At 42.3% G+C, this 25,879-nt stretch overlaps 1 protein-coding gene and 1 non-coding gene across 3 annotated transcripts in view; both read left to right on the plus strand.

Annotated features, from left to right (window-relative positions):
- Positions 1-771: 771 nt before the first annotated feature.
- The window catches only part of LAMC2 (laminin subunit gamma 2), a 67,327-nt gene continuing 42,219 nt past the window's right edge, over positions 772-25,879 (plus strand). Inside the window, exons 1-3 of one of the 2 annotated variants that reach the window (XM_068541374.1) lie at positions 772-836; positions 5,184-5,393; positions 5,550-5,767. In XM_068541374.1, coding sequence (XP_068397475.1) covers positions 5,689-5,767 — 79 coding nt within the window. In that variant the 5' untranslated portion in view covers positions 772-836; positions 5,184-5,393; positions 5,550-5,688. Of the gene's footprint in view, positions 837-2,887; positions 2,959-5,183; positions 5,394-5,549; positions 5,768-25,879 lie in introns of those variants that run through there. The other variant, XM_068541373.1, reaches the window with a different exon arrangement.
- LOC137763250 (U6 spliceosomal RNA) lies at positions 14,202-14,308 on the plus strand. The gene has a single exon (XR_011073793.1). It is a non-coding gene; the product is annotated as a U6 spliceosomal RNA (small nuclear RNA).

Genomic DNA, 25,879 nt, shown 5'->3' on the forward strand with positions numbered 1-25,879 from the left:
CACAACATTGTAAATCAACTATACTCTAATATAAAATAAAAATTAAATTAAAAAAATTTTTTTTAAAGTAAAAGGTATTACTTGAACTCTGGTCTGGCTTCCACTGCTCCCTGAAAACTAGCTGTGGGAACACCATATACATTTCTGCATAAGATGGAAGCTTGCCACTTCAGCCAGGATGCCTGCTTCAGAGAACATTGTTTTTCTGGAGTCTGGCCAACCTCAGAGAATTTACCCAGACGATCCAGGAAACACCAAACCATTTCCATTTATGGACATTTTCCTTTACCAATTAAGAACAAAGGGGAGTTGTTGGTTTTCTTCCCCCTGATTGCATTATTTTGCGTTTAAAACTTTTATGCAAATGCTGACGTAATTAGAACTATCTGAGGAGATTAAAGGCTTGGGATCAAGACCAGCAGCCGTGTCTACTGCTGGCATGTTAACAGCCAGTGCTTCAGTTTTTATCATAAGTGAGTTTGAAAGCGGGTGACATGCCAGACATTCCTTCTGAAAGTTAACTAAGGTAATGATGGAACTCAAGGCAAAAAATCAACATGTCACTTGCAATTCTATTTGGGAGGCTGGGGTGGAGAGATGACAGTTCTGTGAGGTGATTTACACAGCATGTAAAAAAAAAAAGTCCCCTGGACGATGACGGAACTGCAAAAGAAACAATGGACAAAGGGGACTTCCAAGGCCTCAGCCTTCCCGGTCATGCCCTGGGGAAATGCTCCAGTACCTTTCCATCTCTGTTCAGAGAACTTCTGCATAGAACGTTATCCCCACTGATACTAGGGGTTACACTCTAGCTGAATGTGACTGCTTTGGAAAAGGTAAGAGGAAATTCTAAGTGCTGACTTCCTAGGACAAAAGTCCAAGACGGGTTTAAAATTCATGCTCCTAAGCAAACATTTCAGAAAGGCATCTCTTTCCTTTTGTAAATTGCTGAAACGGACCTCCAGAAGAGGGATCCCTAAATCAACTACACTTCAGTAAAATAAATTAAAAAACAAAAACAAAAAATGGAAGAGGGGGTCTCCCTGCAATTCTTGGGTGGTATTTCTGCCCGAAGGCCTGAGATGGCCTTCTGCTAAAAGCTCTTTGGAGCTTAATAGAAACAGCAAGACGTCGGGGCTGGAATCTGTGCTCTGGCTTGTCACAATTTATGCAGTCACTGATGTGTTTCTAGTTATGCGCTTGAGTTTGCACATTTGAATTAAAGTATTGTCTTAATTATAAAATAGCTTTTTTTGAGATGTTCTCTTGATTTTCTAAAAATAAATTTATTTATTTATTTTTGGCTGCGTTGGGACTTCGTTGCTGCACGAAGGCTTTCTCTAGTTGTGTCGAGCGTTGCGGTGCGCGGGCTTCTCATTGTGGTGGCTTCTCTTGTTGCGGAGCACGGGCTCTAGGTGCACGGGTTTCAGTAGTTGTGGCGTGTGGGCTCAGTAGTGGCTCGCAGGCTCTAGAGCACAGGCTCAGTAGTTGTGGCACATGGGCTTAGTTGCTCCGCGGCATGTGGGATCTTCCCGGACCAGGGCTCGAACCCGTGTCCCCTGAATTGTCAGGCGGATTCTTAACCATAGCACCACCAGGGAAGTCCTGAGATTTTCTCTTATTTTTTAATACTAGTTTTATTGAGGTACAATTTATAGACAATCAATTTTACCTGTTTTAAGTGTACAATTTGATTACTTTTGACCACTATCATATTTCAGAATATTTCCTTCATGCCCCCAAAATTATCCTCACACCGCATTGCAGTCAGTTCCCTACCCCTGGTAACCACTGATCTGTTTTTTTTTTTCCTTGTAGTTTTACTTTTTCTAGAATTTCATATAGATGGAATCATATAGAATCTGGTCTTTTGTGTCTGGCTTCTTTCACTTAGCACAATGCGTTGAAATGTATTCGTGTTCTGTAAGTATCAGTAAATCATTCCTTTTTATTGCTGAATAGTATCAAGATTTTTTTTTTACTTTTTTTGTGTAAAAATACACATAACATAAAATTGACTGACTTTTGTCTGAATTTGAAAAAAAAAGATTTATTTGGGTCATATGGAAAAGCAAATAGATTTTTGTTGCCTTTTTGAAAAGCATGTGTTAATTGAAGTTAATCATAAGGATATATTCAAATCCATCTTACCTTTATATTTTCTCTGAAATATAAGATTCCATCCCCACCCCTACCCATGACTTACTTAAAATGAAGTTCTAAATGCAAAACTTTTGAAACATTAGGCAGGTGAATCTGAATGTGAAGAAAATTTCCAGATATGTAGCAAAAATATAAATTAATTAACTTCTGAATAAATGTTTGTAATAAGGACATGAACCTGGATTAGACCAAGTGTTTCACAGACGTTTAAAATTATGATGGAATAATCAATTAGTAGAAGGGTTAAAGCAAAAAAAAAAAAAAAAAAAAAAAAATCCCATCTTTCTCTATGATATTTGTTAGTAATTATAACAAGGAAAAACTGATGGTGCTTAGTGATAATAATAGCAACAACTGTTATTATTATTATTACTAGTATTATTATTATAGCTTACTTGTATAATGCATATTATATGCCTGGTGCTGCTCTAAGCACTATATAGGTCATTAACTCATTTAATTTTCCCAAAAAATCTACTAGGTAAGTGTTCTATTATTATTGCCATTTTACAGGTGAAGAAACTGAGGCATAGAGAAAACTAAATAACCTGCCTTGATGAGTGATGAAGCAGCCAGGATTTGGCTCTGGGAATCTATCAGCTCCAGAGCCTTGACTTTTGACCTCTAGAGCATTCTTAACCACAGCAATGCACTAGCGAAATGTTCAGATTGGCAAAGGGAGTTGATACTGTCCCTGAGGGAGGTAGGAAATTAAGCCAGAGCAGAGGTTGCAAGCCTGAGCCAGACGGGTTGTTCAGATGTGTGAAGAGGCCCAGAATAAGGCAAGGAGAGGAGGTAGGAACTGAGAAACACTGGAGCATTCTGTTCATATAAAAGAGGCTACTATTGACCTGGTATCCAGGGGCCTGCTGCCTGTTTTCTACCCCAGGTCCAGATGACCCCTGGGGCTCCTTGCAGAACTAACATGTTAGGAAAATCAGAAGTATTTGTTCAGACTTCATTGTGACTTAGCTTTATTGATGTGGGCCAAGAGTCCACAGCCTGGTGAGGTTATAATGGAGATGTTGATAAATAACCATTGACTGTATATTGAATTCATTCAGTATTGTGAATTTGTCTTTTTTATGGTGCTTTTTTTTTTTTTAAATCAGACTGCATGGCAGAGGGAAATATACATGGTTTTTTTTGGGGGGTGGGGTGGGGGGGCGTATATATTTATTTATTTAGGCCAAACCCTTTGGCTTGTGGGATCTTAGTTTCCCAACCAGGGATTGAACCCAGGCCCTCGGCAGTGAGAGCACGGAGTCCTAACCACTGGACCTCCAGGGAATTCCCTTTTATGGTGCTTTTTAATCTGACCTAACAAAGAGCTTATGGACTTGAAACTAGATTGCCTGATTTTGAACCTTGGTTTTGCCATTTACAAGCAGTGTGACTTCGAGCATGTTGCTTGATCTTTCCATGTCTTTCCATGCATCTTTCTTTTTCTCATCTGTGAAATGGGGAAATTAATAGTACATCTGTTTCATAGCATTGTTTTGAAGACTGAAGGGTTATGAATAAAAGATTTACAACAATGATGGCAAATAGGTACTGTATATTTTTTAGCTATTATTATTACTATCCAAAAATGATGGTAGCTGGAAATTATCTGCTCCAACTTTTGAGATATAATAAACTATAGTAATCTGTACTAAAATGAAATTACCTTCAAGACTTTACTTTGCAGGGCTCTGCTCCTTGTTCCTGCAGGGCTGGGGGGCATTGCCCATCACTGATGGGTAGGTGTACAAGGAACAGACAACTCAAGGACATGATTTCAGCCTCTACAATGCACCAGATACTAGAAGGGAAAATTCTAAATACCTGGTCTCTGTGACCTGAAACTTCAGCAGTAATCAGACACAATGAGTTTGGGGAAAGAAGAATCTTTATTTTTTTGAATCATGGACAGAATAAAAGAAAATCAAGCTTGGGATAAGAAAATTGGAGCTTCCTTTCTAGTCCTCATTTTTTATTGATGGAGATTTTTTTTTAGAGTAGGTGTTGGCCAGTTTGCAGTAACCTACCTCACTCCTATGGGTCCTTGGTGCTGTATTCAGATCCCAGGTATTCCTGAGCACCTGGTTCATGCTCCATGGTCTGTACAAAGCCATCCCTAGCTGTCCAGACAGCCCAACCTGGCCTTGATTACATGCATAAACTGAAATCTTATACCCTTTGACACTTAATCATGTACTATTTTGCATTGTTTGTTGCCCTATGTTGTTATCATGTATGGAACTATCTAGAGAACACCCATTCATTTATTTAGTCAGTGAACAATAGTTTATTGGGGGCTTTATTGGGGGTTTTTGCAGGCCTTGATGATGACAAGTAGGGGTGATTGTTTTGGACAGATTGTGTGTGTATATATATATATATATATATATATATATATATATATATATAATACCTCTGGCAATTTAAAAATCTCTAGCAGGAACCAAAGCTTTCTCCTTGGTAGCCACCTCTTTGAATTAGTGCCACCAGCCTCCCTAGGGAAAGGGACAATGTAGGATACACCACTTGCAGTTTCTTACTCACCTAGGACAATGGACTTGGATGATACCCACAGTTGGACTCTACAGATATTTTCTAAAGGGCCCATAGAGAATGGCATGAGAAATATGCTCTATGATGTAAAAAGAATATGAAATCTGGATCCTCTTTCTTATTCAATCCAACAGAACACTAACTGAGCACCAAGTGCACGCTGGATACTATACTAGTTGTTAGTGATACAGAATGGTACCTAGCCTAGTACAGACTCGTGCGAGGCCCACCAGTCAACAGATGACTTAATGAGTTACTAGCCCTGGTGATCAAGAGGTTATGGGGACCCAGGAGAGGAACCTTGGTCCAGCCAGGTGATGGTGAGGCATAGAATGATGTGTCACCAGAGTGGATAAGCTGGGGTAGGGCTACTGTATTTCAGAGAGAGGTTGAGCCTAGGCTGGAGGGTAAAGGGGACCCTGTTGTGACTGTTGGACTGGCCTGTTTTCCTTGTTGTCTTTCAGACCAGAGCTGATCACAGCTGCTGACTTATTTCTGAGTTTGCACACATGAGACTGGGCCTCCCAGTTGGAGGAAGGGGCAGGCTGCTAGCTACCTCCGAATTCTGCCCTGGACCACCCTGGGAGAGAAGGAGGGCTCAGGGGGATCTGGCACATTCCTCCAGAAGGATCCCTGGGCCGCAGCCTCTGCACCACACCCTCGGCCCAGGCCAGGTGTGCGCCCTTCTTGCGGCGAGGGGGGAGCCTGGCAGCTGGGGTGCGCGCTTTTACAGCTCCGTGTGTGCTGTGTGTCTGTCTGCTTCCCGAGGGCTGGGTCCTCCTTATTCACAGGTGAGTCACGCCCTGAAACACACGCTCTCTTCCTGTCAGGACTGAGTCAGGTAGAAGAGTCGATAAAACCACCTGATCAGGGAAAAGGAAGGCACAGCGGAGCGCAGAGTGAAAGCTCCCAGCCGCGACGCTCAGGGCAGCACCCCTGCAGCGGCTGACTGCGCGGCGCGGCCCGGCCATGCCTGCGCTCTGGCTCAGCTGCTGCCTCTGCTTCTCGCTCCTCCTGCCTGCAGCCCGGGCCAACTCCAGGACGCCAGGTGAGTCCCTTCCAGGAGGAACGGCGCAGCCCTGGGCTGGGAACTGGCCTTTCCCTGCAGACCGTGATGGCGGCACGCACCTCCGAGGAGCCCCACTTTGTGAGAACCTCTTCAGAGCTCCCTCCTCCTGCCCCATCCGGGGCTCCTCCAGAGATTGGTTTACAATAATATTATATATTATTTACTAATACTGTATAAAGCTGTCTGATTTTAAAATATGAAGCCAATAGGCCGTGCCAAACCAGGGTTTTCCTTGCTTTAAAATTGTTCCTTCCTGATTGCTTTTTTGATCAAAGGGCTTCTGTTTGATCAGTAATAGCAAAACATGTTGGTATGTAAATTCTCTTCCCAATGTGTGTTTTTACTGATGGGATTTTGGTGAGAATGCTTTCTGCGACTGTGAGCCCCACAAAGATTGAAAAGGAATCTCTTCAGTCATCCTTCTGGAATTCCCGTTTCCTTGCAATGGAAAATGAGTTAAGAGTCTTAACAATGCTTTACTTTTGCATAACGTTACTTTTTATAGTGTTTTCACATAATATTCATTCAACAGGCATTTATTGGGCACCTATGTCATAGGTCATTTGATCTTATTTAGGGCACCCAGTGGCTGTCACTTCATGAGAAGTTCAACTCCTATAAACAAAACTTTCTGGGCACCTAGCAATGGTTTACTGTATGCATGTGTCAGCTATGACAACATATAAAGGGTGTTTTCCTTAAGTTTTACTTAGTAGTCACTTAGTTTTACCAATGATATTTGCCTGTGTAATTACCCCAAATTCTCAGGTTTATTTTTGCTTCTTGTATCTGATGGCATTTCAATAATTATCTCAATAGGTCCAAGAGCCATCTTCACACATGTGCATGTGTGAACATGGGACCAGGTTCATGGGTACACGGAATTATCTTAGATATTTCAATTATTACTTTGCAGTCTGGGTGATGCTGCCTGAATTGTATTTGAATGGCATGAATGTTTTAGCGTGTGTTTGAATGCATTTGATACAGTCTTTTTTTTTTTTTTTCCTAAGATAATATTGGAATTAACTTCCAACCCATCATCCTTGACTACCATTTAAAAACCACTTATGAAAATGATCATGTGGGTTAGCGTCCCTCAGAATAAATAACTTTAACCTAGTGAGAAACATCCTAAAAGTAAGAACAGTCTTTGAATATTAGAATTCAGAGGAACTGCTTATGGATCAACTACTAGAATTCCTTGGTTTAAAAAAAGAAAATATGGAAATGGATTTGCACAAAGCTACATAAGCAGCTACTGGCAGAGACACATCTGGCACTTGATCCAGCGGTTCTTAGGCTGGAACTTCAGGGACCACATTATACAAGTAATAAGGGAACAAGTTACATATGTTTTATATAAAGAGTAACTATTGAAGCAATTTCCTTTTTTGGCTGTAGCTGAGTGTATGTGTGTGCGTTAGCACTAGATAACAGAAACAAATATGTAGGGTGATGAATTGTTTAATAAAATAACTGTTTAATAAACTGTTTAATAAAATCAGACTCAAGAGGACAGAGTTCGGACTCTAACTTCTCCAGGATGGACAAGCTCTGAGTATTCCATCTACGTCACTAAGTCAGAAGCAGCGTTTAGGCTCATTTCCAGACTTTCCCCTTCCTTAAAGACAGGCCACTTAAAATACTAGGCTGCCTTCTCAAAGGGCTTCATTTGGGGCTCAATGAGAGTGTGAAAAGTTTGTGTTAGGCTAGAGCACACATGCTTTCCCATTTATGGGATGCTGTAATGTAGTGAGAGTTGGACCGAAAGTATGGTGCCTGCCACCTCCCAAAGTGACCTGCGTGCACCTCTGCGAGCCTAAAGCAGTGATGTTGCTTCCTGGGTGTTCCCTTGCAGGTGAAATTATGGTGTTAGATATAATCAGAGTTGGTCTCAGCTAAAGCACAGGTTTTAGAGTCAGCCTGACCTGGCTTCAAAATTTGGCTGATTCACTTACTGGTCCCTTATTCGTAACCATTCAGGTTCCTCAGCTGCTTGGAGTCTGCTCTTTGCCTGTTAAGTGGAGGCAATAGTGCTGTGTATGCTTGCAGGTCTGCTGAAAGGATGAGATGTTACTGTAAGGTGCCTTAAAATGCCTAGAACCACGTTTCTTCAAAAGGTCTGATGCTGGGCTTCCCTGGTGGTGCAGTGGTTAAGAATCCGCCTGCCAATGCAGGGGACACGGGTTCAAGCCCTGGTCTGGGAAGATCCCACATGCCGCGGAGCAATTAAGCCCACGCGCCTCAACTACTGAGCCCGCGTGCCACAACTACTGAGCCCACGTGCCACAACTACTGAAGCCCGCACTCCTAGAGCCTGTGCTCCACAACAACAGAAGCCACCGCAATGAGAAGCCCGTGCACCACAATGAAGAGTAGCCCCCGCTTGCCGCAACTAGAGAAAGCCCGCGCGCAGCAACGAAGACCCAACGCAGCCAAAAATGAATAAATAAAATAAATTAATTAAAAAAAAAAAGTCTGATGCCAAAGTCTGATGTAGTGAACTCAGATGCTTAGAGGTCGTTAAGAAAGATAGAGACTCCCCTTCAGGAGCTCACAGTTGGTGTGAATGTGGGTGTAGCTCCAATGGTCTGGATCGTAGTTCACTTGGGGAGGTATGACTGGAGAAGGGAGATAAGAATGCGACTAGAAACGTAGCCAAGAATCTGGTTGTGAAGAGCCTTACGTACCAGTCTGTGCCATTAGGTTGGTACCCTGTAGGCAAAGAAGGGTTGCGGTTGCAAATATTTTGTAAGTGGGGTGGGTGTGGTCAGATTCATGTTGAAAAGATCACTCACTTAAGGGCTTAGAGGATGGAGGTGAGCTAGGAGAGGCAAACAAATGGCCATTGCAATAATCCAAAGGAGAGGTGATGAGGGCTTACCTCATGGTGGTGGAATAGTAAAGAGGAAACAGATCACAGAGACATTTAGAAGGTAAAATTGGAAGAATTTGGTGATCCAATGTGTGTGTGCGTGTGTTAGGGCTAATAGTAAGGGAAAATTGTGAGAAATGAGGAAGAGTCCAAGATGGGTCCCAGGCTTCAGGCTTGTGTAGTTGGTTAGACAGTGATGCCGTTAAAGGAAATGAGGACTATAAGAGACGAACAGATTTGGGAGCGAGGCTGGGCGATGGATGAAGCGAAGGAAGTGAGTTTCTGTGGGGATCTGTTGTATTTGAGATGCAAGTGGGGATGTCCAGTGAACAGCTGGAGCTATGATTTTGAAATTTAGAAGAAATTCAAACAATATAAAGTTGGGAGCCCAAAGGTGGAAAACAAAGCCTCGACAATAGATGAGACTACCCGAGACAAAGAGACAAAAGAAACCTCAACACTGAACAAGGAGATGGAAGAACAGTGAAGGAGAACAGGAGGAAGGGGCATTGAGGCTAGAGGAGAATCAAGAAAGAGGAGAGTTTTGTTAGCCCAAGGAAGAGTTTCGCCAATGTAAGAGTCATAAATGGTACTCAGAGGTAGAAATATTAATACACAAAGAATGAGGACTAAGAGACACTGTTGGATTCAGCCATCAGGTAAGTTTTAAAGCAATTGTTCTAGAATGGTGAGCTCAGAATCCAAGATTATTTAAATCACTCATTTAGTTTCTCCCATGGCCTGATGCTAGAAAAGAAGTGCCGTGGAGAGTGGAATGGACCCCTGGAAAGGTTTACACTCTCATAGATTCTGTTATTAAATTGTTGAAGTGGGACAGCATCATGCGTAGGGGTGCAGGCTCTGTAGTAAGACTGCCTGGGTTCAAATCCTAGCACTGTCGTTTACCACTTAAGGGGCTGAGGTAAGCTACCTCACGAGTTACTCAGTTTCCTCATCTCTGAGATGAGGGTAATAAATTGTTGTGATTATTATATGTAAAGCATTTTGCACAGTGCCTAGTAAACACTCACCATGTTCGATATTATTGTTATATAACTAACTGCTCTGCCACTACTGAATGTCAGTATAATGCCTTTTGTGTTTTAAGTGGTAAAGTTTTGGAAGAGGCTCCTTTCATTAGTCCAGGAAAGGTGATGAGGAGCCCTTTGGCTCAGGCTGAAATGAACCCTAAATTTTACCCAATGAAACAAATGGAATTCCTGACAAGGAACCCAAGGCGGATTGGAATTTCAAGATTGGGTTTCATATCATTTTTTTTTGCCTTTTGTCAGCCAGACCTCATCACATATAATAGATTCAGCACATCTGTTAGTCTCTAGAACATGCCCATGTATACGATGACCCCGACATAAGATGATCTCTCACTTCTCAATGGGAAGATCTCCCTCTCACACCATCAAAAAAAAAAAAAAGGGGGTTGGTTAACCTTTTCTTTTTTTTGCCACGCTGCACGGCATGCAGGATCTTAGTTCCCCGACCAGAGATCAAACCCATGCCCTCTGCAGTGCAAGCACGGGATCTTAACCACTGGACCGCCAGGGAATTCCTGGTTTGGCTACCTTGATTATGAAACATTGAGCAATATAGATGCAGTGGTCGTGTGTCTCTTTACATTTAATTTAGTAAATTAGTTTTGCAAACATATTTCAAGTCACATAATCTGTAAAAGAATAACAGAAGTATTCATTTGTTCACTTACATTTCATGTAGTAATTATATTCAAATTCCATCTTTAATATTCCTAAAGCCACTTTAATGCAGTTTTTTCTCTACTTCAGACCAGGTGACTTGAGACACAGCTCTATCTGAGTTTGCTTTTGCTGCTGTCACTGGAATGTACACCATTTCAGAACGTGAAAAAGATTTTAAAATTATCCCGAAGCGCACACTGTGATCGTCACAGCATGATCATCTTGAAAGTCTTACTTATGACGACTTTCAGCACTCACAACTGTGGGATGATGAACAATTATGAGAATTATGTTTGGCCTCTTTCTTGCTAATAAATACCTAAAACATTGATTGAGGTCATTTCAGGTTAACATGTCTTCCCCAAATAATACTTTATTTTAAAAATGAAGTAATTGAGAAAGTGCTGTATAATACGAGAGATTTTGAAAAGACTTAAATGTGGCCATATAGTCACCTTATATTCTAGTATATATAGTAAATGGGAGTATAGAATTGGGTTGGAGTGTAAGCTGGAGATTCCTATGTAAGCTTAAATTCTGAGTGCCCTGAACTTCATTCTGGCAGCCACTGGTTTAGCTCCACTGATCAAAGAAGCTGAGGATGAATGTTGATTTGTGATCAGTGTTTATGGGAAAGTCAGGAGCATGAAATTAAGATGTTGAGGCCATCCTGGGAATATTTTTCCCATTTAAGTTCTTGGTGGCTCAACTATATTGACATTTTTTTTTTTCTTCTAGCTTCCATGTCAGCCATTGTGAAATCTTCTAGCTTATGTATTTATTTATTTTTTTTAATATTTATTTTTTGGCTGTGTTGGGTCTTCGCTTCTGTGCGAGGGCTTTCTCTAGTTGTGGCAAGTGGGGGCCACTCTTCATCGCGGTGCGCGGGCCTCTCACTGTCGCGGCCTCTCTTGTTGCGGAGCACAGGCTCCAGACGCGCAGGCTCAGTAGTTGTGGCTCACGGGCCTAGTTGCTCCGCGGCATGTGGGATCTTCCCAGACCAGGGCTCGAACCCGTGTCCCCTGCATTAGCAGGCAGATTCTCAACGACTGCACCACCAGGGAAGCCCATATTGATATTTTTTTTTCCTAGAGAAATTTCCAGGGACAAGACTTGAACCATCCATTACAGACCAGTGTAGAAATAGGAACTCCATAGATTCTGGAATACTCTAATTTAGTCACAAATTAGACATAGCAGATTACTGAATCATTACTGGGCTGTGTTCTAATATAACCCCCAGGTACATGATGTAATATTTGAATCACATCCAAAGCCAAAAGCTGAGTCTCTTCTGTGTCTCTGGGTGACTCTCTGTCTGTATATGTGCCTCCCCAACTATCATGTGCTTCCTTATGTCGTGAAAGAAGAAAAGACTGGTTCTTTCTCTAACATTGATCATGTGAGGACTCCTGACGTATCAGAGGAAGGTGGAGATCAATTGGGCAAATGTACACATATCCTGGACTTCTTCAGGCTTGTTGACCACTTACAGAAACCCAACTGTTTCTTTTCCAGATTTTATTTTTAATTCACTGTGTGAATATGGATATTCATATTCTAAAAAAAATTAAATGGCAACCAAATCATTTCCCACACTAATTTAAACATTAGAAAAATGATGAAATCTTCAGCTGCACTTATATGGGGTATTTCTTCAAAAAGTTTTGCATGTTTCACCACTTTCTTCTCTTATTACAACATCATGGAACTAAATGAGAATGGCCCTGAAGGGTTCTCTACAGGAGCTTCTCCTTTTATAGTTAAGGAAAATGACACTCAGAGAGGCAAAGTAAGTGTCCAAATTCTAATGGTTGGTTATAACAGAGCTGGACTCCGGCATGTATGACCCTCATTTATAGATTGGAAAATTGAGGCACAGGAAAATGATTGCCTTGACCAGAGCCAGGCAGTTAATAACAGAATCAGATTTCAGTTGCTAGTTTAATTTTCTTTAACAAGATATCCCATTGGCTTATTTCTCATTCTTTTAAAGAATTTTCATTTAAATCAATTTTCAGACCTGATGGAATCTTGATGTATTATAAGAACATCCCTTATGCTTCTAGATGGAACATCTGTTCAGACATCTCTATTTGTGTGAGTCAGTAGAGTGGCCTTTCCTTTAAAAATGTCAGCGAACAGCAGGTTAAAACCAACCACAAATTCCAGTCTCTGGGGCCCTGACAAGAGAACAGATTTCAGACTACCAAGTTTCCTCTTCTCTTTGTTCAACTCTGTTTATAGATTATCACACAGCTTGGAATTGACCAAGTGGCTCAGGACAGTTGAGGGACAGCAATAAGCCTTTCTGTTTCACCTGTCAATGTTTTGAATTTATTTATTTATTTATTTATTTATTTATTATTTATTTATTTATTTTTGGCTCTGTTGGGCTTTGTTGCTGTGCGCGGGCTTTCTTTAGTTGTGGCGAGCGGGGGCTACTCTTCGTTGCAGTGCGTGGGCTTCTCATTGCGGTGGCTTCTCTTGTTGTGGAACACGGACTCTAGGCACGCGGGCTTCAGTAGTTGTGGCTCATGGGCTCAGCAGTTGTGGCTCGCGGGCTCTAGAGACCAGGCTCAGTAGCTGTGGTACACAAGTTTAGTTGCTCCGCGGCATGTGGGATCTTCCCAGGCCAGAGCTCGAACCTGTGTCCCCTGCATTGACAGGCGGATTCTTACCACTGCGCCACCAGGGAAATCCCTGAATTTATTTAAGAATCGTTGTGTCCAGAGGTATTTTCTCTCTCTGCTGGAGACTATTGGTATATATTTTGAAGTCTTTCAGTTTCACGGCCAGAGCATTGACCATTAAGCTTCATACATATTTACTGCTCTTTCAAATCACTACCCGTTTTGCTCTTGAATAAAGGAAACTCCTAATGTTTAAAGATCATTTCTCATTTCAATAGGCTGGTCTACTTTGTGAGAGCAGTGGATCCAACAGCATCCCAAAGCTGCCGCTCTTGCCTCATCCAGGGGGTTGTACATGGGACATGGTAGGAGGGGGTCTTCACGTGCTGAGATCTGAGGGGACAGAACCCAGGCCACAGATGACCTGGCGTGGGAAATGACAGCAGAGCAGCAGCCCATTTGTCCGACTGGGTTGCAGGACACGTTCCTCCCACTGCCTGCTGGAGGCTTCATGGTCCAAACTCTTCTTAGAATATTTGCTACTTCTCTTTATGGATAGATAAAAATGGCTGGACTCCTAAAGACCATTTAATTCATTCTTCTGTCTTTAAGCAATACAATTTTAATTTATAATTTTCAAATGGATTTTTTTCAGCAATGAATCTTTAAGGAAGGTGTTATAAATGCATTTCATACTTTTTCCAACATTGCAATGTACATGAATTACCACGTTCTTTTGGCAAAACTAAGAAGTCTAGTGGTGCATAGTAAGCATGCACATACCTAAATGTGTGTACCTTTGTGAAGGAATGTAGTGATAGCAAAAAATCTGTGGCTAATCTCCTTGTACAAAAATATCTTGTTCATGAAAGCAATGAATGGTTTAAAGAGGAAGAATCATTAGGTAACTTTTTTTTTAAGGAGCCAACAAAACACAAATTTAAGCAATTGAAAAACCATATTTAATGTATACTCCAAAAAGCATTTCAGTACAAATCAGAATTGCCTTTTAAACTTTTCTTTATTCAGACTCGTCGTACATGATTTCTTTCCTTTTGGTCCTCCTTGCTTCAGGGGCTGCCTCTAGCCATCCTGGACTCTCTAATGTCCTTTACTTCGGCTGCTTCTTAAAGGGGCATATGATACCTTTTCCTGGGCCATGTAGCAAGTGCTCAAAAAATACTATGCTCGTGCTCGCTTCGGCAGCACATATACTAAAATTGGAACGATACAGAGAAGATTAGCATGGCCCCTGCGCAAGGATGACACGCAAATTCGTGAAGCGTTCCATATTTTTTAGAATCAACATTGTGAAAATGACTCTACTACCCAAAGCAATCTACAGATTCAATGCAATCCCTATCAAACTACCACAGGCATTTTTCACAGAACTAGAACAAAAAATTTCACAATTTGTATGGAGACACAAAAGACCGCGAATAGCCAAAGCAATCTTGAGAACGAAAAATGGAGATGGAGGAATCAGGCTCCCTGACTTCAGACTATATTACAAAGCTACAGTAATCAAGACAGTTTGGTACTGGCACAAAAACAGAAATATAGATCAATGGAACAGGATAGAAAGCCCAGAGATAAACCCACACACATATGGTCACCTTATCTTTGATAAAGGAGGCAAGCATATACAGTGGAGAAAAGACAGTCTCTTCAATAAGTGGTGCTGGGAAAATTGGACAGGTACATGTAAAAGTATGAAACTAGAACACTCCCTGACACCATACACAAAAATAAACTCAAAATGGATTAAAGACCTAAATGTTAAGCCAGACACTATCAAACTCTTAGAGGAAAACATAGGCAGAACACTCTATGACATAAATCGCAGCAAGATCCTTTTTGACCCAGCTCCTGGAGAAATGGAAATAAAAACACAAATAAACAAATGGGACCTAATGAAACTTAAAAGCTTTTGCACAGCAAAGGAAACCATAAACAAGACCAAAAGACAACCCTCAGAATGGGAGAAAATATTTGCAAATGAAGCAACTGACAAAGGATTAATCTCCAAGATTTACAAGCAGCTCATGCAGCTCAATAACAAAAAAACAAACAACCCAATCCAAAAATGGGCAGAAGACCTAAACAGACATTTCTCCAAAGAAGATATACAGATGGCCAACAGACACATGAAAGAATGCTCAACATCCTTAATCATTAGAGAAATGCAAATCAAAACTACAATGAGGTATCATCTCACACCGGTCAGAATGGCCATCATCAAAAAATCTAGAAACAATAAATGCTGGAGAGGGTGTGGAGAAAAGGGAACCCTCTTGCACTGTTGGTGGGAATGTAAATTGATACAGCCACTATGGAGAACAGTATGGAGGTTCCTTCAAAAACTAAAAATAGAACTACCATACGACCCAGCAATCCCACTCCTGGGCATATACCCTGAGAAAACCATAATTCAAAAAGAGTCATGTACCACAATGTTCATTGCAGCTCTATTTACAATAGCCAGGACATGGAAGCAACCAAAGTGTCCATCATCGGATGAATGGATAAAGAAGATGTGGCACATATATACAATGGAATATTACTCAGCCATAAAAAGAAACGAAATGGAGGTATTTGTAATGAGGTGGATGGAGTTAGAGTCTGTCATACAGAGTGAAGTAAGTCAGAGAGAGAAAAACAAATACAGTGTGCTAACACATATATATGGAATCTAAGGAAAACAAACAAACAAAAAAAGGACATGAAGAACCTAGTGGCAAGATGGGAATAAAGACACAGACCTACTAAAGAATGGACTTGAGGATATGGGGAGGGGGAGGGGTGAGATGTGACAGGGTGAGAGAGCGTCATGGACATATATACACTACCAAATGTAAAATAGATAGCTAGTGGGAAGCAGCCGCATAGTACAGGGAGATCAGCTCGGTGCTTTGTGACCACCTAGAGGGGTGGGATAGGGAGGGTGGGAGGGAGGGAGATGCAAGAGGGAAGAGATATGGGAACATATGTATATGTATAACTGATTCACTTTGTTTTAAAGCAGAAACTAACACACCATTGTAAAGCAATTATACTTCAATAAAGATGTTAAAAAAAAATACTATGCTCTTTGATTAACAGTCCGATGTGCTTTCTGTATTGGGATGCTTTTCTTTACAGATCATCTCATGGAGATATAGAAATTTCTACAGCAATTTCTGTGGTCAGAAGTGTGTAGGGTTACATGCGATGATAGAATCCTCACCGCGATCACCGCTGATCACACCCTGTAGCTGACACCAGCTGTCTTGGAGTCGAGCCCTTAATGACGCCGGGTGTAAGAGAAGGGAGCCTCTCCTGTGTCCCTTGTGTCCTAACCTTCTCTTCCCTCTCACCTTTGCTACTCAGACAAAAATTGGCATCCCCAACCTCTCTGTTCACTGGGGCTTCTTTCCCTCTCCCCACTGTCTGCCTGGGCCCTGGTGGGGTGTTAGGGAAGACATCTCCAGGTGTGGTCTCCTGGTCTAGCCCCCACCAGGCTGAGTCATCCACAGTCCACGTGTGCCATTTCTAAGTCTAGGTTATAATAAAATGTGCTATGAACTCTTGATGAAAATAGGTGACTGCTTTTAAGCCATAGTCATTCAAAAGGAAAATGTGGTGATCTGAGTTTCATTGACTCTTGATGACTTAGAGTTGAAAAGATTTATCCGTGTTCTAGCCTTCAAAATTGCCCATGCAATTAGAGTACTGACCTCTGTTGTTTCTCTCCTCAGAGCACTTCACGTCGCAGGCTAACTTGCACTGCTTGGACATTTACACGTCCAGGGAAACAAACGATCAGGCAGGATAGGGCACCAGTGGTCCTGGCTGTGCTGGCCTAAAAGACAGCTGTGAAAAATGTGAGGCAGAGAAAGGAATTCAGTTAAAAAACTCTTAGCGAGGGACGTGACATTTCCGTTTTCTTATTCTAGTTAGAAAACATATTGTGACAGACCTGAAGAATCTGAAACTGGAAGCAGTCACACATCAAACCATAAAATTCAAGATCACTTTAAATGATGAAATGTTCATATTTTGTTTTAAAGCATTTACCCAAGCTGAGAAACTTATTAAGCTTTGGAAAGAAAAATCTCATGGAGGAGGTTTTAAATCTAAAAAATATGAGCATTTTCATTTTTTTATTATAATTTAAGAAAAATACTCATCTTGTCATCCTGAGTATCTCAGATTTGGAGGTAATTTCAACAATTGCTTTTCTTCTGAAAATGAGCATCTGTCAGGATTTTTTAGAGTATACTATTCTCACCTTTACTTTTAGTCACCATTTTCTATCTAGTCATTTACATTTGGACTTCCTAATGAAGGGCCTCATTATAGCTGACTTCCTGGAGGTAAAGTTTGCTATCTTTGAGCAGAAAAGGTTGTCAGTGTACATGAGGCCACTTCTTTGACTCAGAGGAAGGGAATGATATCTAAATAATAATAAATTAAGATTGAATTTTTAGCATAACTTCTCTGAACAAACCAAAGGTAAGAGGATGGTTGAGGTAGGGTAGCCCCAATCCACATCTCCCCACCATGACGCTTGTCCTCTGCAGCAAGAATTTTAAGAAGTAGAGGAAGTCAAGACCTAAAATGAAATATAAGTGAAATGAATGGGAGAGAGATGAGGAGGTCCCAGTGGGGAGTGTTATGTGAAATTAGGCTGGAAAAGTAGATAGGATTAGGCCGTGGAAGTCTTTGTAGGCAATGTTAAGGAGTTCTGGTCTTTATTCTAAAAGTAAAGGAAAGGCGTCCGAGAGTTTGAAGCAGGGAGGTATTGGTAAAATTTGTATTTGGAAAAGTTTTTCTGACTACTGAGCGGAGGGAGGCAAGAGAAGTTGCAGGGGATCCAGTTATGAAGCTTTGCAGGCAAGCAGTGGCTGGGGTTTGGTCTAGAGTGGCCATAGTGGAGATAGAGTTGGGTGACCTTGAGCTATGTAGACAGTTATATCAATAAAATTGGGAGTTGAATGGAATAGAGGCAAGCGAGAAAGATGGAGACCCTATAAGGATAGTTCCCAGCTTTCTGACTTGAAGGGATGACAATCACAGGTTTGGTTTTAAACATATTTTGTGTAAACAGCTTTTGAGACAATCAGCTGGAAATGTAAAGTGGATGACTGGGCATGAGGGTCTAGAGTTGAGAATGAATTCTGGGCCAGGGAAGTATCTTGGTATGTCAATACCCGTCGTGGTTATTGAAGCCCTTGGCTTGGATGAGAGAGTTCTTCAGTGAGAGGCATGGAGGTTCAGGACTGAGCCTTGAGGAACACCAACACTTCGAGTTGGGGCAAGGAGAGGATCCCGCAAAGACTTGGATGGGGCAGGGGTTGGGGGGCATAAGCCAAGGGGAAGTACGGTACAGTACAGCACCATAGTATCCAAGGGAAGAGAGTTTCAAAAAGGAAGGAGAGAGAAAAACATTCAATGTCTCAGAAAGGGAATGCGGGGCACAAAATACCAGAAATGAAACACAAGACACATACCTTTCCTCTAAATAAGGAAGAGAATTGAGCACGGTTTCTAAGTGGTTTATACGTGGACTCATCCACAGGAGATTATGGGCAACTTATTATAAACTTGCTGCTGTTTCACTAAATCAGTATTAGTGCACTGAGCAGCTGAAATGGCAGCAAGAGCAGCAAAGCTCAACGTAATAGCAGCCAGCATACACTGTCCGGTTCAAACATGACGATCAGATTCCTAGCTCCTGAGATAGTCCCACACAGCGGCCAAGTACACTACCTGTCAAGGCTGCCTGATCACGGCAAACTGATCTCATGGTCTCAAGCCTGCCTCCTCCCCTCGCCCCTCCTCCCGCACAGCCCTAGGCGTGCTGCCCTTTGAGATGGCAGCTCCGGGCTCACACACAGAAGACAGGCAGTCCTGGCACAGAAATAGTTCATCCGGCGAGAGCAGCAACCTGAAAGTCTCAGACAACTCCTTCTAACAAAAGTATCACATTCCTCTCACAATTCTTTCTGTTCTCATCTCACCATGTATTTTTTGGGTACAGACATTAGTTATTTTACACTGAATACCCTATATGTAGACAATGAAAATTTTATGTATTGTGTTGAGAAAATTTCATATTGGGTCCCTAGAGTCCTGGGAGATTTCTGTAAGTTCCAGTTCTTGTTTGGCTTTTCTTAGAGTCAGAGTGCCTGCTTTCCTTCCTTCTTTCCTTCCTTCCTCCCTCCCTCCCTCCCTTCTTTCCTCCTTCTGTCCATTCTTCCATCTATCCTCCTTGCTAACCAATCCTTCCAGCCAGCCATTCATCCACCGGTCACAGTCTCAAGCCCTGTACTAGGTACTATGGGGTACAAAAGTGAGAAATGCTATAGAGGAAGTAAGTCATGTACACAAATAGTGATGACTCAGGATATAAAGTGATAAGTGCCGAGAGAGATGGGGATGAAGACCTGTGGGCATCCAGAGGGAGAAGCTCTTAAAGGGTTATCAGTAGAGACCGAACACCATCTAATTTATGTTCCTAAGACCTCTCTGGCTGCCGCGTGGGTTTAGGGAGGGTGTGAGCAGGTAGTGCCCCACGCAAAGGAAACAGCAAGCCTGAAGGCCCGAGGAGGGAAAGAGCTTGGTGCACCCCAGGATTCGTGGGTGCGAGGGTCTGTGTGTTGGAGTCCAGTGAACAAGAACTAGAAAGAGGACCGAGGTCAAGTTGGAGAGGTCAGCAGGGCCGGATCTTCAGGGTTTTTGAAAGGAGTTTGGATTTGAAATTTTGTTGTTACTGTTAGAACACTAAAGAGCATTGATGTTCCATCATACGAAGGTGGAAATTAGATCAGCTTGGTGAAAAGCAGAGCTGTGTTTTTTTACATTTAGAACAATAGAAAGAGGATCTGCTTGTACACAATTGACCATATGAATGCCAGATTGTTGAAACGTTCTTGTAATTGCTTGTAATGTTTCCTCTGGGGAATTGAAAGTGAGGTCTTGATGAACTGCAGCCACTGATGCTGATTATACCAAGACCTTGCCCCGAGTACAACCCTAGGAAATATTTTCAGTTTCCTTTCATTCTCCGAAGGATACAGCTTGGAAACGGCCTTTGCCCCTGAGCTTCCTGTCCTGACCCGTTAGAGTTGTGTGTTTGAGCGAGGGTGGGAGTGTTAGGTGAGCCTGAGGCAGTCCGCCCACGTTGCTGCATTGTTTGTAGAGTTTCCAACTCCTGGATCTTCCTCCTGGTCGGGAGCGTGGGTGGTGGTGGGCAGATCAGCCTGTGTCTGGCTGCCCGGCAGGCTTTTCTAAGAAGCACCTTGAGGGTCAGTGATGGTATGCTATTATAGTTATTATGATAATAAATGCTTAAGTGCCAAAGAAGCAGTATACATCGGAGTCAGACACAATTACCACCCACGCTTTACTAGACTGAAAGAAATACATGAAAATCAGTAAAATGATTCTGTTTCCGATTTGTTTATGCAGGGCTTGAGGTGAACTTGATGAATCTCGCTCCTTTAGCTGTGGAGATCATTCCCCGCTGACGGGGCAAGGATTTAATGAGGTAGAGTGAGGGGGTGGAGAGAGGATAAGACAAAACCTTGAGGAGATGTCCCTAATTTGGAAAGAGTACCATACAAATGAATAGTCAAGTAAGAGTAGTGGGTAGGACCTGGCTCCTATGATACAGAGTTCAGTGAAACAGGGAGAAAGATCCTGCTGCTTTTAATTCCTAGACCCTATAAGGCTTCAGGTCTATTCAGGGTCTGAGTCTGATTTGTTTCTGTATTTTCTGGTACAGTGATAGCTTAATGCCAGGTCCTGGACCCGTGCCTGTCCATGGTGACGTGAGGAAAACAAGGGTAACGTGATGAGTATGTGACAAAACCCAGTAAATGTCAAATAAGTATATATTTAATGTCTTATTTGACGAAACAAAACATTACAACTCCCTTTATTGAAATCTTGCCGGCTCAGGGCTTCCCTGGTAGCACAGTGGTTAAGAATCCGCCTGCCAACACAGGGGACACAGGTTTGAGCCCTGGTCCGGGAAGATCCCACATGCCGCGGAGCAACTAAGCCTGTGAGCCACAACTACTGAGCCTGAGCTCTAGAGCCCGCGAGTCACAACTACTGAAGCCCGCTCACCTAGAGCCCGTGCTCCACAGCAAGAGAAGCCACCGCAACGAGAAGCCCACACACCGCAAAGAAGAGGAGCCCCCGCTCGCCGCCACTAGAGAAAGCCCGCACGCAGCAATGAAGACCCAACGCAGCCAAAAATAAAAATAAAATAAAAAAAGAAAGCAATCTTGCTGGCTCACAAAGTCCCAGTGTCCAAAATGAATGAAATAAATGTACATCTCATTGAGGACAGAAGGAAGGGGAAAAAGGAGTAAGAATCAGTTAAACAAAATCTATCAGTGAGGTCCTTTGAAGAGAAAGGGGATTTATCCAGAGAGGGAAAGGAAAATCTGCAACAAAATGACAGGTGAATAGTTTGATACATTTGTTACAGAAATAATTCAAGATAATTGAAAACATCGTGCCTGACAGACAAATAGCCAAAGATCATGAACAGACCGGTATCAAAGTAGAGATAAAATAGTAAACCAGCATATGGCACTTTTCAACCCTCCCTTCCTACTCACTTTACCCACCTCCAGCTACCTATTTCCTTTCACTGCTTTATGTATTTCTCCTTAACAAATATTGCTATCCACATGTTCTCCCTATATTATTTACCTTGTTTATTTTCTTTTCCTCCAATTCGCATGAAAACTCCATGAAAGCTGGGACATCTGTTGGTTTTGTCTACCTCTAAATCCCCAGTGCCTAGAACACTGCCTGGCACATAGATGCTCAATCTACATTTATTGGATGAATGGACCTTGACAGATGATTCCCAGCCGGCCCAGGACATGTCCAAGACCCCCATCTTTATACTTCCATCACTTGCTTTTGTGTCAAGGCTCCCTGATGGAAACTAGACAACGTATTTATAAAATTTACAGCTGACCCCAAATTTGGAAGAATAGCAAGTAGATTACAAAATAAAAATGAAAAAAAATTCTAGACATAAAATTGAACAAGGCTAAACATAAGGGAAGGAAAGTATAATCAAAAGCATTTTTAGCATATCCTCTTGTTTTAAAGTGTATTATAGGTGTGTATTTAGGTCTGTGAATCTTAATAAATCATAATATAAGTTACCAAGAAAGGCTATTTTCTGGATTGGGGTCGTATGGAGAAAAGTGTCCCCTCAAGTAACAGGGAAGAGAGTAACTGCTAAATATTGGTATTTGTATTTTTTTTTTTTTTGGCTGCTGCCTCACAGCATGCAAGATCCTTAGTTCCCCCACCAGGGATCGAACCCGTGCCCTCTGCAGTGGAAGCATGGAGTCTTAACCATTGGACCGCTAAGGAAGTCCCTAGTATTTGTATTTTTTTTTCTTTTTTAAAAATTTTTAAATTTTTTGGCTGCATTGGGTCTTCGTTGCTGCACGCGGGCTTTCTCTAGTTGCGGCGAGCAGGGGCTACTCTTCGTTGCGGTGCGTGGGCTTCTCATTGGTGGCTTCTCTTGTTGCGGAGCACGGGCTCTAGGCACGCGGGCTTCAGTAGCTGTGGCTTGTGGGCTCTAGAGCGCAGGCTCTTAAAGCATGTCCAGACATATGGGGCCACATGGAGTCCTGAAGATGGTAGAAACACATCTAGGGGTTTCCTGAAGTTCAAGAGAACATTCATTCATTTGTTCATTAAAAATACCTCAGATACCTACCATGGACCGGGCACTGTGCCATACAGTAGGGCTTTATATTTCCTTCTCTAAAGCATGAGATGTGTTTTCAGCCTGTTAGAAGAGCAGAGTCCAGTGCAAAGATTTGCCCTTGGACACAGCTTTATTTTTAAAAATTTTAAAAAATATTTTTTGGCCAACCTTTAAAAATCAGTAGATTTCATACCCAAAGCCAGACTTCTGTCTTTAAAAAACATTAAGTGGAAATGCTGATTACAATAGGCACCATTCCCATGGGGCTCCCATTGGCTCGGGGTGAAGTGCTGCTTCTTCCTTTAGCCCTTTTGTCAGCGTCCCCACTGCTCCCTGTTGCCTTACTCCTGGCCTAACAGTGCCCTTTGGCAACCAACGTGTCCTGGTAGTGGCTGGGCAGAAATCAGTCACAGAATGAAAAAGACCAGGCACAAGCTGTAGGAGGCCCATTTTATTAAGCCCAGTTGCAAGAATATTCTGGAATTTGAAAAATAAAGATTTTTTTTTTTCCAGCAGTGAGAATGAATAATAATTGCTCTTAGGGAAGTTAGTCTAAATTTGGGAGATGATTTGAGAGAGGCCATGTTTCACATGCATCAAGAACAGAAAGGATTATTCCATGCCAAAGGAGCAAACTCTCTCTCCTCAGTCTCTGGGTGTGAATGTTTGGAAGATTCGATAGTGAGCCAAGTGCAGTGCAGCTAAGTGTTGAGTTCAGCACAGCCTGGTAACTTCAGAGTCCCACAGGCAAGGCTGGAGAGAGTTGCTTCCTGGCATTTTCACATACTGCAGATACAGGCGGCCAATACATTCCCTAGGCCTGAGGCCCACAGGTCCCCTCACTCCAGCCTGCATAACCCTGGGCTTAAAGGGAAACCCATTTGAGAAGAGGAGGGTAGCTTAGCGATAGGTTTGTAGCTGAGTTCCAGAGTGGAGATGCTGGCTGAAGGCCTCCCTTACTGGAACTATACTGCGTCTCCATTGAAGGCTGTGAATTTAAAAGAGGAACATCAATTCTTTCATAGTAGAGCTTTAAAGGAGAAAGGACGGAAGGAGAGGGAAATGGTTAAAAAAAAGATTATAACAAGGTTATCTGTTTTTAAAATAGTGCTCTAAAAATATATCATTTCCTTATGAAATTAACTACTACCAGCAAAAAATTTGTTTTGAATAAAAAAGACACAATGAAAAGTTCGTAATTATTTTGAGATTGCTCCCTAAAAGTCATCCGGGGTAGAGAGGGCATTGGCTCAGTGTGTGACCCAGCTGGGTAACCTCCCAAGGATCTCTGGCTGGTGAATTTAGCTCCTAATTGTGCCTAATGAGGTACCTGGTAGAAATTTCACAGCACATGACAGCTGTGTGGTACATCTGTTAGAAATCCAAAACAACAAATTGGTTACACAAACATTTTTTGGGAAAGATTCAGCTTGGCACCAGTTCTGTGAAAAAGCCCTGGGAGTTTGAATTGAATGCAAACTTCATATGCTGTGAGTTTAATGAAATGTTAGGCCCATCCATGGAATTATAATATCTGGTCCTGCTGTAAGCCGAGCTGTTCAAACCACACTTGAAGAACTGGAATAAATTCTGGTCATTTAAAGACAGATAGTGAAAATTAGAGTTTGTTCCTAAGAGGGGCATCAAGAAGAAATCATGACCTGGGAAATGGTTGAAAGTCCTGGAGGTGACAGGTCTCCAGTTTAACCCGAAGAAGAAAAGACTAAAGAGGGAGATGCTCTAACTATCTTCTGATACTCAAGGACTTGGCTGATGCAGCACCTTGTAAAACAGTGCCTGAGAGAAACGTCTGATGGTACATAAATAAATGGAGAAGAGAGTAGGTATGCCAGTGTGTGTGCCTGTGTGTGTGTGTGTGTGTGTGTGTGTGTTGTTTTCCAGGGAAGAACAGAACACATGGTAAAAATTACAGGAAAGGAGGTGGATTTAAAACTGCAAAAAAATAATTTGTAATAACCAGTGCTGCTGAAGGAGGGATGGGACATCTTACTAGATTAGGAAGAATTCTAGAAGGGTCTGAGTAACTCTCTATGAGGGAGTTATAGAAAGAATACCTACATGCAGTGGCAAGCCAGCTCTTGGAGGCATAGGGATAACATAGAAAGGTGAGGGCATTGCAATTGGACAGACCTGGGAGCAATTACATCCTTGCCACTTAGCTGTGTGACCTTACGTGAGACACCTACCCCCTCTAAGCATTCATTTCTCCATCTGTTGACTGGGGATAATTGAACCCATGTTAAAGTGTTACTGTGAGAATGAACTGAGCTGCTGAACGTAACGTCCTGGATATAGAGTGGATATCTCTGGATAGATGTTCTTGACTTTGCCTAGATTACGTGGCATCCAAAGGCGTAAGAGAGTGTTTTAGGAGCTCTTGCAAGGAAGTCACTTAGGGAAGTTCATCAGATATACTTAGTCACCTTTGCCACCTTTGTGCCTTCGGAGCTGACCCAGCCTGCACAGGGCAGCTTCTCCGTATGTGTGGGTACATTTGCTGACTTTTTAAAGTCAGTACTCTGGGTAAGTCATGGCCCTGGGCACTGCCAGAGACAGGCTATCACTGGGGCTGCGTGGCCAATGGAGACAGTGTGTCTGGGGGAAAGAAAGTGGGTTTTGGCACCAGGCAGAGGTTCAAATCCCAACTCTCCACTGGCTCAAGTTACTTAACCTTTCCAAGCTGCATTTTTCTCGTCTGAGGCAATGCCTATCTCATGTGAGTTAGGGGTGAAATAGCGCAGACGAAGGACTTGATGTTCTTTTCTCAGTGGGGTCCTTTCAACAGTCCAGGGAGGCACATAATGAAGACTGCATTTCTGAAAGAAGAAATAAGATTCAGAGAGTTGAAGCGATTTGCCTAAGGAATTAGTAGAACTGGTATTTGATACCATTCTTTTAACCTCAAGGCTCGTCACCTTTTCCAAACCATGGCTGACACAGTTTTTGAGCGTCTGCTGCGTGCCAGGTACAATACTAAGGATTTCCCCTGTTACCTCATTGGCGGTTTCAGTCCCACATGGAGGTGTTAGTCACTCCATGAATCTCTTTGGAAGGTGCACAGGGTAAACTTTCCTAGACACTTGGGGAAAGTCATTCTTAATGGGACTATGGTTG

Source organism: Eschrichtius robustus, chromosome 3, assembly GCF_028021215.1.
Source record: "Eschrichtius robustus isolate mEscRob2 chromosome 3, mEscRob2.pri, whole genome shotgun sequence".
NCBI lineage: Eukaryota > Metazoa > Chordata > Mammalia > Artiodactyla > Eschrichtiidae > Eschrichtius > Eschrichtius robustus.